At 43.9% G+C, this 14,411-nt stretch overlaps 2 protein-coding genes across 25 annotated transcripts in view; one reads left to right on the top strand and one right to left on the bottom strand.

The window, feature by feature from the left end:
* The window catches only part of LOC403333 (cytochrome P450 family 19 subfamily A member 1), a 188,118-nt gene that overhangs the window by 97,284 nt on the left and 76,423 nt on the right, over positions 1-14,411 (bottom strand). The window lies entirely within an intron of this gene.
* GLDN (gliomedin) overlaps positions 1,653-14,411 on the top strand; it is a 162,786-nt gene continuing 150,027 nt past the window's right edge. For 2 of the 19 annotated variants that reach the window (XM_084970090.1, XM_084970085.1), the window contains exons 1-3: positions 1,670-1,718; positions 7,779-7,852; positions 10,773-10,972. In XM_084970090.1, coding sequence (XP_084826216.1) covers positions 10,951-10,972 — 22 coding nt within the window. In that variant the 5' untranslated portion in view covers positions 1,670-1,718; positions 7,779-7,852; positions 10,773-10,950. Of the gene's footprint in view, positions 1,719-2,509; positions 2,597-7,778; positions 7,853-10,756; positions 10,973-14,411 lie in introns of those variants that run through there. The other 17 variants (XM_084970116.1, XM_084970091.1, XM_084970136.1 and 14 more) reach the window with 14 other exon arrangements.

Genomic DNA, 14,411 nt, shown 5'->3' with positions numbered 1-14,411 from the left:
TCATGATCAGGGCCAGCCACCAGCCTGCAGGCTGACGTACTCTGGCTGACCCACCATGCCTTCCTTCCTTCCTTTTCTTATCTGGCCATCCAAGACATGCTACTACTTTCTCAGGCCTGAGTCTTCTGCTCTTCATACTTTGATTGACTAGACCTGATTTATCTGCCAGTTTTTTTTCCAAAAAGTATCACTGGGTTGGCTTCATCTTTCCAAGGCTAGGGTTACTGCTGGCTAAATTCAGCCTACTGCGAATGAGTAGAATCCTGGGAAAATACTGATTATATTTACACTTAAAAATAGAAGTCCAAAGGGTATGATGCCACCAAAGATTAAGAAAAAATTGTTCTTGAAATTTGTACAAGTATTTTAAAAAGAGTAAAATTTGTATAATGATTTCCCTGCCAAAGAAAAATGTTCACAGGATTCCTTCTGTAATCTCCAAAAAATGGTAGAGCTACAATGCTAAAACAGCAACAAGTGGAAAAAGGAGAACTAGGTTCAATATTGAAAGTGTAGACTCCTTAAATATATTTCCCCTTTTGTCTTTGTATTATCTTTTGCCCCTTCTTGAGCATTTGTTGTTGTTGTTCACATAAAGGAACACATTGCTATCTCCTCCCCACCCCGGGTCAGGTCCATTCCTTTCTCCCTTCTATCTGCCTACAGACTCTTCAAAACATGTGCCCATACTGTTTCTTCTGGCAGACATGAACTAAAACATTGGCCTGACATGTTTGCAAATTCAAGTTAACAGTCCTGAGCATCTTCACTCTTTGGGGTCCCACCTCCCATTCTACTGTGAAGCATCATTGCTCACTTGAGGGCATTCACTGATGGAAAGACCTTGCCTAGGCCCAAAGGTGTGTCATTGGCATCCCTTCCAAATCACACACTCATAGAATAATGGGGCTGAGAGTCAGCCTAACCATCCATGGAGAGCACTTGTTATTCCAACACTGAGTTCTCAGCTTTTAACCATTACTCCCTATAAACAACATCCTAGTTTCATCTGATTGATATTGGGCAAAATGTTAAATCAGGCAAAGTGTCATCCTTGGTGTCCTGTAAGTAGAGAATATGCCGAGCCTCCTTGGTCTCTCTCTCACCTTTCTCTAGCTATCTGCCCTACAGATCACAGTCCTGGGTGAAGGTGTCCATCACCATAACTAGCACCACCTCCAATCTCTGCCTGTGGGAAGTTCCCTCTCATCCCCCTAGGTCCAGCTCAAATGCGACATCCTCTGGCAGGCCTTCCTTGATGTCCAGCCTGCACCTTTCTCTCTTCTGACGCCCCACGCCTCTTGGAATAGCCTTTGCTCTGGTACTTGGCACCTAATACCACTAGATAGTAAGCTCCTCGAGGGCAGGATCCATGTCTGATTCATCTCTGGGTCCCCTGCCGGGCTGAGCCCGGTACACCCTCTCCAAAGCATGCAGAAACAAGCAAGAAAGGAGTGAGCCTCTAACCATGGCACAGTGTGTTCTGCCTGGGAGAATGGGCCTGTAGTCTGCCTCTTCCTAAGGTTGGTCCTTCCTCTTCCCTCCCCTTCTCAGTCCCAGCCATTCCTGAAGGACCTCTCTTCTTCACTGTCTTCAGCCAACTGTCACTGTGGGACAGAATCCTCTGGGAAGGCTTCAGCTGTTAACAGCTTAGAATGTTGTTGTTCCCAGAAGTCCCTGCACTGAACTGGGGATGGGGGAGAGGAGAGTCAAAGGAGGTAAGGGTGTGAACTTTCATTCCCCAATGACAAGTGCTCCTGTTAGAGGATTTAGGCATGACAGGCTGGGCAAGGGAGGAATTTGGGGGCTTGAGAGGGCTGTTTCTTAACACCCTTTCAATCATAGTCCTTTAGTATTCTGAGCTACTTTCCTTCTTCTACCTGTGTTCCTTTTAAAAAGATAAATGTCTTGGCATGAAGCAGCCCTTAAATAAAGAGTAATCATTCTTAGCATTGTCATTACTGATAAAATAAGAACATCAACAATATAGACCTATAAAAACACATACACATGAGTTCTTGGAGGTGCCACATTGGAGATGCAGATGGATTTTGTTAGGCAGAGTTTCTGAAAGGAAGGAGTTTTGAATCATCTCCCTCCCTGGTGGTGGAAACAATCTGAGCAAAGACAAGGAGGTGAAAACATCAGGCTGTGTGCGCACAGGAATTGGTCAATGTCTGAAGAGAGGGGCCTTCTTACAGATTGACGAGTGGAGCAGGTTAGATAGCAGGAGGCAGTGGGAGGGGAAAGGCCAAGTTGAAGGGAAACATGACAAATTCAACTAGGAGTTGCAGTTGCATGTGCTGGTGAGTCAGTAAGAAGAAATGTCCCCCAGGATCCTGAAGATCCCAGGCTGAGAGTGGAGAACTGGGGCCTGGGGTCACAGGTGTGAATGGATCTTGCAAAGCAGCGAGAGTGAGGGAAAGGGCAGGGTGCAGGATGCAGTGGGGTCACCACGTGAAAACTGTTGGAGGGGGAGGGGCGAACCTTTCAACCTCACCAACTGCAGCAGAAAAGTCCCGAAATAGAAGGCCAGGGAGGAAGACATAGGATGGAGGAAGAGAAGGTCATTAGAAATCTGAAGTATGCCGGAAAGGTAACTTTAAAAAAAAAAATATTAACATTGTCTTTATTTGTTATTTATAAAATTAACATCTTTACTGTATTTCTGGATTGGAAGATATATTGAGGGCTTGAAAAATGTTGGGTTGAAGTTCCTACTTAGCCCTATCTCTGGTGCTGGATTTGCAAAAGTGCATCCTTGTCTTAGGGGTGTTGTGGGAGTGATTGTTTTCTCTCTGTTAACCTCCCTTTAACTGCCAGTTAGTAAATCTTGCCAAATAAAATCAGCTTTACAGGAGTTCCTGTTGTGGCTCAGCGGTAACAAATCCAACTAGTATGCATAACGACACAAGTTCGATCCCTGGCCTCGCTCAATAGGTTAACGATTCAGTGTTGCTGTGAACTCTGGTGTAGGTGGCAGACAAAGCTCAGATCCCATGTTGCTGTGGCTGTGGCGTAGTCTGGCAGCTCTAGCTCTGATTTGACCCCTAGCCTGGGAACATCCATATGCCACATGTTCAGTCCTAAAAAGCAAAATCAAATCAAATCAATTCTAATCAAATCACCTTTATATAGTTTGTGCTTCTCCTCCATCATCACTAAGCTAACAGTTTTTTTAACCTTTTTTTGGGGGGTGGGGGGGCTCACCCATGGCATACAGAAGTTCCCAGGTTAGGGGTCGAATCGAAGCTACAGCTGTCTGCCTACACCACAGCCACAGCAAGCAGGATCCAAGCCATGTCTGCGACCTACACCACAGCTCACGGCAACACCAGATACTTATCCCACTGATCAAGGCCAGGGATCGAACCCACGTCTCATGGATACTAGTTGGGTTCATGACTGCTGAGCCACGACAGGAACCCCCTGAGCTAACAATTACTGCCAACTCTCAAAGGGAGACAGTTGTCCTTTCTAGGAGTAAAACTCTCTCCCTATCTTTTCCCAATCCAAGTCATGTTAATAATGATTTTTAGTGGATAATGAGATTATGAGGAATGTTTGTTTTCTTTATATTTTATATATTTTCAAAATATTACTTTGATAGTTCATTTGTTTTCTTTTGGGTTTTTTTTTTTGGCTAATTTTTTTTTTTTTTTTTTTTTTTTTGCCTTTTCTAGGGCCGCTTCCCTCAGCATATGGAGGTTCCCAGGCTAGGGGTCGAATCGGAGCTGTAGCCATCAGTCTACACCAGAGCCATAGCAACAAGGGATCTGAGCCTCATCTGCAACCTACACCACAGCTCACGGCAACGCCAGATCCTTAACCCACTGAGCAAGGCCAGGGATCGAACCCTCAACCTCATGGTTCCTAGTCGGATTTGTTAACCGCTGCACCACGATGGGAACTCTGCTAATTTTTTTATTATAGTTGATTTATGGTGTTGTGTCAATTTTTGCTATATGGCATAGTGATCTAGTCATTCATGTTTATACATTCCCTTCTCATATTGTCTTCCATCATGGTCTATCCCTAAAGACTGGATAGAGTTCCCTGTGCTGTACAGTAGGACCTCAGTGCTTAGCATAGAGATTCTCATTTGTTTTGTTATGAAGGAAGATAAGTAGATTAGATGCAATTGGAGTTATCACTGTTAGAAAGTCTTCCAAGAGAATCCCCATAAGCCATAAAATTCCCTGTGTCTCCTCCAAGAGAAAATTCTCAGCATAATATTTAAGGTTTTAAACTTATTTGTTGAAAGATTCATGGACATAAACTTTGCAAGGTAAGATTCAGGGTTACACTTCAAAAGAGTTTACTACCTCTCTTCCTTTCCAGGTAGGATATTAGCCATGAGTATGATGCACTTCAGTGCATTGTAGGAAAATGTGATTTTGGAAGATTCCTAAGAATAGAACTGTAAGGGCATGACTATGTCATATGACTATGAGAAACTCAGCTAGCAATGGAGAAATGTCATATAATTAGGACAATCTCAAAACCAGTTTAAGCCACTGCAAACCTAACACATGAACACAAGGTGCTGCTCACTGGCCTCCACTGCTGCCCTCACACCCCCACACTCTGGGACAGCTGATGACTCCCTCTGTGTCCCCACTACTCTCTGCTTGCCTGCTGCTGGGTTTTCCATTCACTGATCCAACCTTTGCTGAGCACCTGGTATGTGTCCTTCATGTGCTTTGGCCCTAAGATGACAGAAATGGATGTGACAGTTCCCTGCCCTGAAGAGACTTATAAGCTGAGAGAAGAGGCACTTGTGCCAAGGTCACAGTATGACATACTGCTGCAGTCATAGGGACACATCCTGGGGGTTAGGGGGCACAGTTCCCAACTCTGCTTGGGTAAAGGCATTGGGGAAGAAATAAGGGAAGAGGGTCACAGAGAAGGGTACAATTATATTGATTCACCAGGCACACTGAAGAACCAGAGAGGAAAGCCAGGGGACCACATCAAGGGAAAGGCTTGGGAATGATAGTTATCAGGGACCTATTCTGTCAAAATGTTAAATGGAAGCCTGAACCCCATTGACCTGGGTCATGCAGGAGAGAGATGGTAGGTAGAACTCTAGGATGGCCCCCAAGATTGTAGCCCCCTGGGGCACCTGTCTGTACAATCCCCCACCCCTTGGGATGAGTAGGACTTGTGAATATGATGTCATTTCACTTTCACGATTGTTATCTTATATTGCAAAAGGGATCTTGTAAACCAAATCAATGAATCTATTAAACTGACTTTGAGTTAACTTCAAAGGGAGTTACTCTGGGTGGGCCTGAACTAATCAGGTGAACTCGTTAAAAGAGTCCAGGCTTTTGCAGAAGTCAGAATGATTTCAAGCCACAGAGATGCTCCTCTCTTGGCCTTGAAGAAGCAGTCTACCCTGTTGTGGAGAGAGCCACATGACAGGGTATGGCAGGTGGCCTCTAGGAGCTGGAATTGAATTTAACGAGCAGTGAGCTTGGCAGAGAACCCTAAGCCTCAGATGAGATTGCAGCCCCAGCCAAGACCTTGATTTCAGTCTAAGAAGAGGACCAGCCAACTCATACCTGGACTCCAGACACATGTGAGATAAATTCATGTGGTTTTAAGCCACTGTTTGTGATAGTCTGTGATATAGCGATAGAAAACTAGAACATCAGTAAAGGATAGCATAAATGTTGAGGGCAGAGGATGATGTAAGATCTGCAGTCCTGTGAGAATCGTGAGAGGTGCTGCAATATGAAGTCAAGCAAAGAAGTCTTGCCCTCCTCCTAAGGATCCTCACAGATTAAATCTATGTCTTTCCTTCTCGAGAGGAACACCCAGGTGAGTGGTGCTGGCTCTGAGTTCTCTTGCCCCACAAGAGAATTCAGAGATGAAATGTATACCCTCAGGAGGCATCAACAGCGAGTTTCAATCAAAATCAAATACTTCACTTTTGTCCTATGAAACTTGGAAATTTTCTTCCCTGAAATTTAGTTATTTCCTAGAACTTTCTTTCATGTTGTTACTTGCTACCAAAGGCACAACAACAGGCTCTACCATTTTGTGGTGCATTTACAATTATTTCAGTATATTAAAAATAAAAGCACAGCCATTTTATTTTTCCCCCGGACGAGCCAATATTTGGTTTTTATTTCTTCTTTAAAATAAAAATTTGAAGAGTCACACCAGTTTCTTTTGAACTGGTGAATCATTTCGATGTTTGAATCATTTTAAAGGATTCAGAGGGACTATTTCTTTCATATTGGAAATAACTAGAGGTTTTATAATATGCACAGGAAGGGCAAATAGCTTTGAAAAGAAAACCCTCCTTCTCTTTTTCTTCTACCATCTCAAGAGCCCTAAGTCTCCACTAAAAATAATAAAACGTTTTTAATGACAAAGCTATCTTTAAATGAAATTTCAAAGCTCTAATAGATTGTGCAATAGAAAAGTATATGTCACAATGCTGCTGTCACGTCCATATGTGGAAACCAATTACAGACATAGTAATACAGAATAATTATATGCAGCACGAGGGGTCCAGACAGAGCTGTAATTGCAGAGGAGGGGGAAATTGCCTAAAGACCATGTGACTAGCCTTCAGCCCATTTTTGAAGGAAGGATAATCTCCTACCAGTGATGAGGATTGAGAAGGGGAGGGCTGGGATGGGGGCAGGAAGAAGTTGGGAAGGTGGGAGGAGTCTAGGCATATTTGTGTAGCAATAAGTGAACTGGATGTATTGAAAGTAGAATTCACAGCAGGAAGTAGAGGTGTTTGGGAAAGCAAGCAGCTGTGGAAGGTTCTGATTACTGATTCTGGGAATTCCAGTCATGGCTCAGTGGAAACAAATCTGACTAGCATCCCTGAGGACACAGGTTCAATTCCTGGCCTCGTTCAGTGGGTTGAGGATCTGGTGTTGCTGTGAGCTGCAGTGTAGGTGGCAGATGTGTCTCAGATCTGGCATTGCTGTGGCTGTGGCCTAGGCCAACAGCCACAGCTCCAATTTGACCCCTCGCTTGGGAATCTCCATATGCCGTGGGTGTGGCCCTAAAAAGACAAAAAATAAAATTAAACAAAAAATTGATTACTGAGTCTGGACCTCTCCTGTATGCGATGGAAAGCCACTAAAGTCTTTTGGATCCAGCGAAAACAATGTTTCATGAAGATCCACTGTTGGTTGTGTTTGTCTGGATTGGTGGCAGGGAGCCTATTGGGAGTTTGCAGTGAAAGTGATAAGGACTGAGCAAGGCAGTGGCAAGGAGAGGTGGAGATGGCATTCAAAATGTAATACACACAAAAAATCAAAAGGATATGGTGCGCTCCTCTGGGGAATCTACTGACGTCACAAGCCTTCAAAGATTTGGCTGGGATCCTGTTTATTTGGTGGAGACAAGTGGTATCAGGCAACCTTCCTTTCTCTTTGCAGAGAAATATATATGGGCTTAATGTGACATTTTTACAGAATTAGCTCATGACTAATTGCGAACTTCAGAGACGAAAAATTTGTCACTTCTGGGACAGAGCATTGTAATGGTGTGAAAGGCTGCTTGCTCTGAGGCAAGTGTAAGGCAACTTTTAAAGTCGTTCTTTGGGTGCAAATTGATGCTGAGAGATGCTGCTCCAGCCCTAAGTTTCCATAGACTTCCACATATCTTCTTATTTAGTGCCCCACTAGGCTGTCAGTTTCCGGGTTGCCTCAGTTTCCTCCTCGAGAAATGAGTGTGACTAGCCCTTATGCTAACCTCATTTTCACCCTTGATATTTTGACATTGTTCTTGCCTCCATTCTTCAGCAGTCATGAAACGGAGCAGTCACCCACTGCCTCAGATGTGGATCTAGTGAATGAAGGAAATGGAGACACTAAGGGTAAGAGCTAAGTATCTACTGAGCACCCACGGTGTATCAGGTCCCCAGCTAGAAACTAATGGATGGAAAGTGCTTAGAACAGTGCCTGGTACAGTTGGGGTTCAAGCAATGTTCATTTCCTTTCTCCCTGTGATTAAATTAGAGAGAGGGCATGATATGGTGAGAGAAAAGGAGCCAGAAGGGAGACTGGCAAGGAGAAGCCATGTCTGGAGTGTGACCTGAAGCTTCCCCCGACCCTCCTGGAGCAGGAGGAGAAGCTGCCTCTCTCCTCTCACTTAGGAAGGAGAGATGCCTTCCACCTCTGCATGGAGGCCTGCAGGAGCCTAGGACAGATGACCCTGCTCCTCTTCTGCTTCTGAATAATTGCTTTCAGTCCTCTATCCCCACATCACCCTCCCAGTCAGAGGAGAAGGTGTCTTGGAAAATGATCCCTCCCTTACCTAAGCTTTTCTTCCTTTGCCTCATGGTCAGTTTCTGACTATTTTTTTTTAGAGAGGGACATTAACACTTGCTCGGCTTTGTAGTGGACTTCTTTCTCTCTTGGGAGCGTCCAGATCCCATTGGCAGGGGCAGGGGCAGGGTCTCTTTTCCCCAAAATCATCCTCAAAATTTTGCACTTGTTACACAGAAGACTGCTGTGGCTGTAGTGGTATGAGAAGGGAGTATAGTCAGACCCCAAAATCTCAGACACTGGTACAGTGGGGAAAACAGAATCCATACTCAGGAGACACAGACTCTAGTCTTGTTTTGCTCTTAAAACCTTGAGAAAATCATACCGTCCTTTGAGTCTTAGTCTCCTTGTCTATCACCTAGGAATCGCAAAGCTTATCACATTGGAGTGGATAAGCAATGAGATCCTGCTGTATAACACAGGGAACTATATCTGATCACTTATGTTGGAACATGATGGAGAATAATGCGAGAAAAAGAATGTGTGTGTGTGTGTGAGAGAGAGAGAGAGACTGGGTCACTTTGCTGTACAGCAGAAATCGACAGAATATGGTAAATCAACTATAATAGAAAAAATAAAAATCTTAAAAAAAAACAGCTTATCACAAAAGCTTACTGCATTGTGGTGAGGATGGCAAGATAACTGATACACAGAGCACCCTTGCTGACTTATGACACATACTTGTGCTAGTTAAATGGCTGACTCCTATTCTTCCTCCCACCTTTTCTCTTCTTTCCCATTTCAACACTTCTGGCCTTTCTTTGATGTAAAAAGGGAAGGTTAAGTGCTGTCAAAGTGAAAAGGAAGAAGAGGTGGGCTGAGGGAGACAGTTTTTCTTCCTTGTGAAGGATTATCTTCTTCTTCCCATCCCCCCCACCAGCTTTTTTTCCTTCATTTTAGGGCCGCACCTGCAGCTTATGCAAGTTCCTGGGCTAGGAGTTGAATCAAGATCTGCAGCTGCCAGCTGAAGCCACAGCCACACCAACATGGGATCCGAGCCACATCTGAGACCTACGCCACAGCTTACTGCAATGCCAGATCCTTAACCCACTGAGTGCAGCCAGGAATTGAACCCAAGTCCTCACGGACACTATGTTGGGTTCTCAACCCGATGAGTCATAATGAGGACTCCCCATTCTTATTTCTTAAAATACCAGATATCCATCTTTTTTCCAGTTCAAGTGCTTCTCTGGACACTCTCCAATATCTTCACTTCCCTTTTGAGTTCTGGAACCCAAAACCAGACTGTTCTCTAAGACTATATATAGTAGGCAAGCAGACTGCTACACAGAGTAATCTCTGGCATTTTGTAGAGTTCACAAAACTAAAACTAGTATGTTACACACTGTTTGGAAGAAGTGCTTTGTTGTTGGTTCCTCCCACAGGAGAGAGGCAATTAAAGATGCTTTTTGCAAATGCAAAGCGCTAGAATTGGGCTGGAAAATGCTCTCTGACAATGTGTTGTGGCTCCGGAGCTCACAAGAGGCCTTGAGAAAGATTTCAAGCTGGGGTCCTAAATTTCTAGCCCAAATTCCTTTTATTCCACTGGATATGAGCTCCTTGAGAGCAGGGACATGTTTGGCTGTTTTTGTACCCTGAGAATATAGTACACGGGGCAAAGAGTATTTTTGCTGAGTGAATATATCAAGCATCTACCCAAATAAGGTAGAAAACTTGGAGACATAGACTCCTGGGAGCTGGCGTCACCAGACCAGGGGATATAGGATCCCCAAATATAGGCTCCTCACTGCTGCCAGTGAGACTTAGAGGGGAGCTCCAACCAAAAGAGAAGAATTCCAGTTATGTTGCTAGATTATGGTTCCAATCAAATGGAGGAGGCACGCTGCACTATATCTCTCTTACTGATTACAACTACACACTGAAGAAAATGCAAAAAAAAAAAAAAATCAACTAAGGACTCTGAAAAAAACAAAAGCAGAAGGTTGGGGAAAGAAAACATGCTGAATGACCAATATGGTAGCAAGTTTCCTGGAATTTTTCTCCTGGTTTTGACCTGTCCATGACTGCTGTACAGGGTCTTGAAACTGCATAGCAACAGTCATGGATAGCAACAACTCCAAGAAACAGCCGATTTTTCTGGCCAAATGACCGGGAAAAGCGGACCCTGCATGCTAGAGAGTATAAAAAAAAACCTGCTCTTTTTTCTCATATTTTTTCTCCTTTAGCTCAGCCTCAAGTCCAGATGCAGCCCTAAAACTGTAGTGCCACGACCATGCTAGCAGCTCAGGTACCTAAAGTCCGAGAGAAAACCTAGGCCTCAGGATAGAGGAACTCAGATAAGTTCACTCAGATAAGACATAAATTTACATGAACTTACTATTATGTAAAGGGTGCAAGGGTAGTCCTCATTTTTCCCTCTTGTCACTTTGTCCTGAGGGCAGACAGTGGCATAAAACTTTATGACATTATCAGTGGCTACAACTCTGAGAAAGACTGCTGTCTTTCTAGCCAAAAGACCAAGAAAAGGGGCTCCTGAGAACTGAAGAATGTGAGGGACAACCTGCAGATGAAAGCCTGGGAAAATGCTATCGTATGTGAGAATCAACACAAGCCCTGGGCTTACCTACCAGGTGCATACAGCTTGGAGCACACCTAAACAGCAAAGACTCTGAAAACTGAACTGACAATGGAACTACTGCCTTCAGAAGGTGAGACTGAATTTGAGGTCTGAACTTAACTGATGTGCTTGCATGCTAAAGCAAAACAAAAAATCAATATGTTCTGATTTTAAAAAGACCTAGAGTCTCGTAACATGAAAATGTCTAGGTTACAATTTAAAATTACCCAACCTGATAAGAAGCAGAAAAATCTGATCATTTATCAAGGAAAAGACAAGATAATATTGGAATTACTAGAAAAAAATATTTTAAGGAAGTGATTATAACCAGCCTTCATTAAAAGTAAACATTTTTAAGGGGGTGTGCCCACAGCATGCGTAAGTTCCTGGGCAAGGGTTCAAACCCACTTCACAGCAGAGACCTGGCCACAGCAGTGATAATCCCGGATTCTTAACCCACTGAGCCACCAGGAAACTCCAAAACACTCTTGAAAGATAGAACTTCTCCATAAAAACACAAAAAAAATATTTTTTAAAAATGGAAAGACCCAAATGGAAATTTTAGAATTGTAGAAATACAGTATCTGAGAAAAAAAATTTACTAGATAGGCTTAATAGCAAAATGCAAATAATAGAAGAAAGAGTTAACAGCAGAGTTCCCATCGTGGCTCAGTAGGTTAAGAATCCAGCTAGTATCCATGAGGATGCAGGTTTGATCCCTGGCCTCACTCAGTGGGTTAAGGATTGGGCGTTGCCATGAGCTGTGGTGTAGGTCTCAGATGTCGCTTGGATCCCACGTTGCTATGGCTGTAGTGTAAGCTGGCAGCTGCAGTTCCGATTCAGTCTCTAGCCTGGGAATTTCCATATGCTGCAGGTGCGGCCCTAAAAAGAAAAGAAAGAAGAAAAAAAGCAACAGAAAGTAGCCAATCCGAAGAACAGAGGAAATGTTTGAAAAATAATGAGTAGTGCCTCAAGGGATATGTGGGAAGATATGAGATGGTCTAACATTCATACCACTGGAGTTCTTAAGAGAGAGGAAAGAGAGATTGATAGAGAAAAATATTTCAAAAAAGAATAGCTGAAGATTTCCCAAATTTGGTGCAAGGCATAAATTTACGGATTCGCATAACTCCTCAAATCCCAAACTCGATAAACTCAAAGAAACCTGAACTTAACATCCCACCCCTTCCCATTTTACTCCAGTGCCCTCCTCATCTGCCTCATCCCTAGAGACATCTGAGTGTTTGACCTGGGGTAATGGAAGGAGCACAAGGATACAAGACAGATACCTGGGGATTAATCCTGGCTCTGACTCTAGTGTGAGACCCAGGAAGAACTAGTTCCCCTGCCTGGGGCTCAGTTCCTTATCTGGAAAATATCAGGGTTGAGCTACTAATTTCCCTTCCAGCACTAAGATATCACCCATTATCCGTTCTCATGCATACTTTTTTCTGTTAACATTATTGGAGTTCTCCTGTGGCACAGCAGTTAAGGATCTAGCATTGTCACTGCAGTGGCTTGGTTTGCTGCTATGACGCTAGTTCAGCCCCTTGCCCAGGAACTTTCACATGACATGGGCATAGCCAAAAGAAAAAAAAAAAAAGATTATTTATCAAAACCTAATGCTATGAAACAAGAGATCATTTTCCTGCCAAGAGTCTGGCACCCTTTGTAATGATGCAAGTGACTGAAATGGAGATGCTCACAGAACAGAAACAAAAATGGAGTTTCAGAGCAACCTGAATGGAGGTCAGCTTTCCCTAAGCAGCTTCTTAACCGAGACTTGAAAGCATTGTAGGAAACCTGGAGTTCATTGCAACAGAAAGGAAGCTCTGCAGAAAACTTTCACTCTAATGCACTTCCAAGTTTATATTTTTGAGCTGCTAAGGAATGGAATGGAATGCCACCACTGCCTCAGATTCCTAGTGTGACATCAAGTCCGACGCAGTAATTACCACTTATATAGCATCTTAGAGTTAACAGAGAAGTTTTCATTTCACACATTTTCTCATTTCATCCTTCCAACTACATTCTCTGAGGAAGAGGAGAGCAATTACCTCCTGTTTTCTCAAAGAACACAGTCTGAGAGAGGTTTTGAATTTTATCCCAGACCATCCACCACTATGCTGGAGACAGTGTCCACTCTTCTGCATCCAATTCTGTCCTCCCCTCCCACCATCAAGAACCAGAGGCCCTGGGCAATGCCAGAACCAAGCTGTGAGGTAGAGCTACCGGGCCTGAAGCCAGTTACCCCACTTTAGAAGGGCAGGATGTAGTAGATTAGGTCCTCTCAGCTCATTCCTCCCAAGGGGAACAGTGTTGAGAGTTGGCTCCAAGATGCTCTGTCCCTTTCCCATTCCCTCATTGGCCTCTAGCCAGGCTGCTTGGCTGGAGAGGCTCTCTGCTATTAGATACAGAGAGTTCATCATCCCCACACCCTGCATAGGAAGGCTTTGTTGAAATTGTCTTTCCTCCTCTCCCTTCAGCGCTTGTGAATGTGCTACTTGGCTTTAAGTCAAGTAGGCTTGGGGGGGGTGGGTGATTGCTTCTTCAGGTTACCACTGAGGGGCTTTGAGGGGCTTTGAAGTGCTTTGCTGCATGGCCCCCACATCTGCTTCCAGCCGGCTCTCCTCTCTACCAAGGAATTTCTGTCGCTTCCCTTTCCTGCACATTTATTCAGCCTCCACACTGCATTGATGTGCCCAGAGGTCATCTTTCCCTCTCTGCATGAGCCATTTTCGGCTCATTTATTCACACTTTGCCCCTTCATTTTCAAGAAAAATACAAAGTAGTCTTTTTGAGTGTGATAACTCTGAGTCATTGCATCCTGTCATCATTTCAGAACAAAAAGAAGTCAAGAGGTGGGTGGGTTCATTTCATCTGGAAAGGCAGTAGGCCTTCTCTTCTTTGTTTTGCCCTTAATGACTCATTCAACCTGAATCAAAGCTGAATAGTCTTGGCCTTGGAACAGGAGGAGGCTGGGGATAGAGGGAGCAGAATGTAAGTATAACATAAGCTGGGGCCTTGGGCCCAAATCCGGGAACCACATCCATGAAGCATGAAGTGAGCAGAAGTGACTGAGAAAATAGATTGTCGGATGTGCCATGTGATGCCCTCGCTCATCTATGGTCCTGGTTCTTCCCTCAAAATCTCCCATGAGAGGTTTGCAAAAGGATGGGGCACATGACTGCACTGTAACTATTTCCCTGAATCACTGTGCTTTCCTACCTGTGCATTGGAGTCTTGATTAGGGAAAGGAAGTTTGACCCTCATCCAGCTTGGGTATCTAGAGAGGTGAGAGAGGAGACTTTTTGGTGACTGCCTTAGGTCTGGATCCCTCCTCTGCCATTTCCTGGCTATGTGACCTTGGAATAAGTACTTTAATCTCTGTTTTCTCTTTTGTAAAAAAAAAGGAATAGTAGTACTTATCCTGATGAATCTCGTGAGGATACAGTCGTAACCTCTGCAAAGTGCCAAACAATAATGCCTGTTGAAATCGTTATCTCCCGGATTTCCCTGACTCACATATA

The sequence above is a fragment of the Sus scrofa genome, chromosome 1 (genome assembly GCF_054392235.1).
Source record: "Sus scrofa isolate SSC_HxYL_T2T_F1_AM1 chromosome 1, Sscrofa_HxYL_maternal_Yorkshire_Landrace_v2.0, whole genome shotgun sequence".
NCBI classification, from domain to species: Eukaryota; Metazoa; Chordata; class Mammalia; order Artiodactyla; family Suidae; genus Sus; species Sus scrofa.
This window is presented reverse-complemented; position numbering and strand designations above follow the sequence as displayed.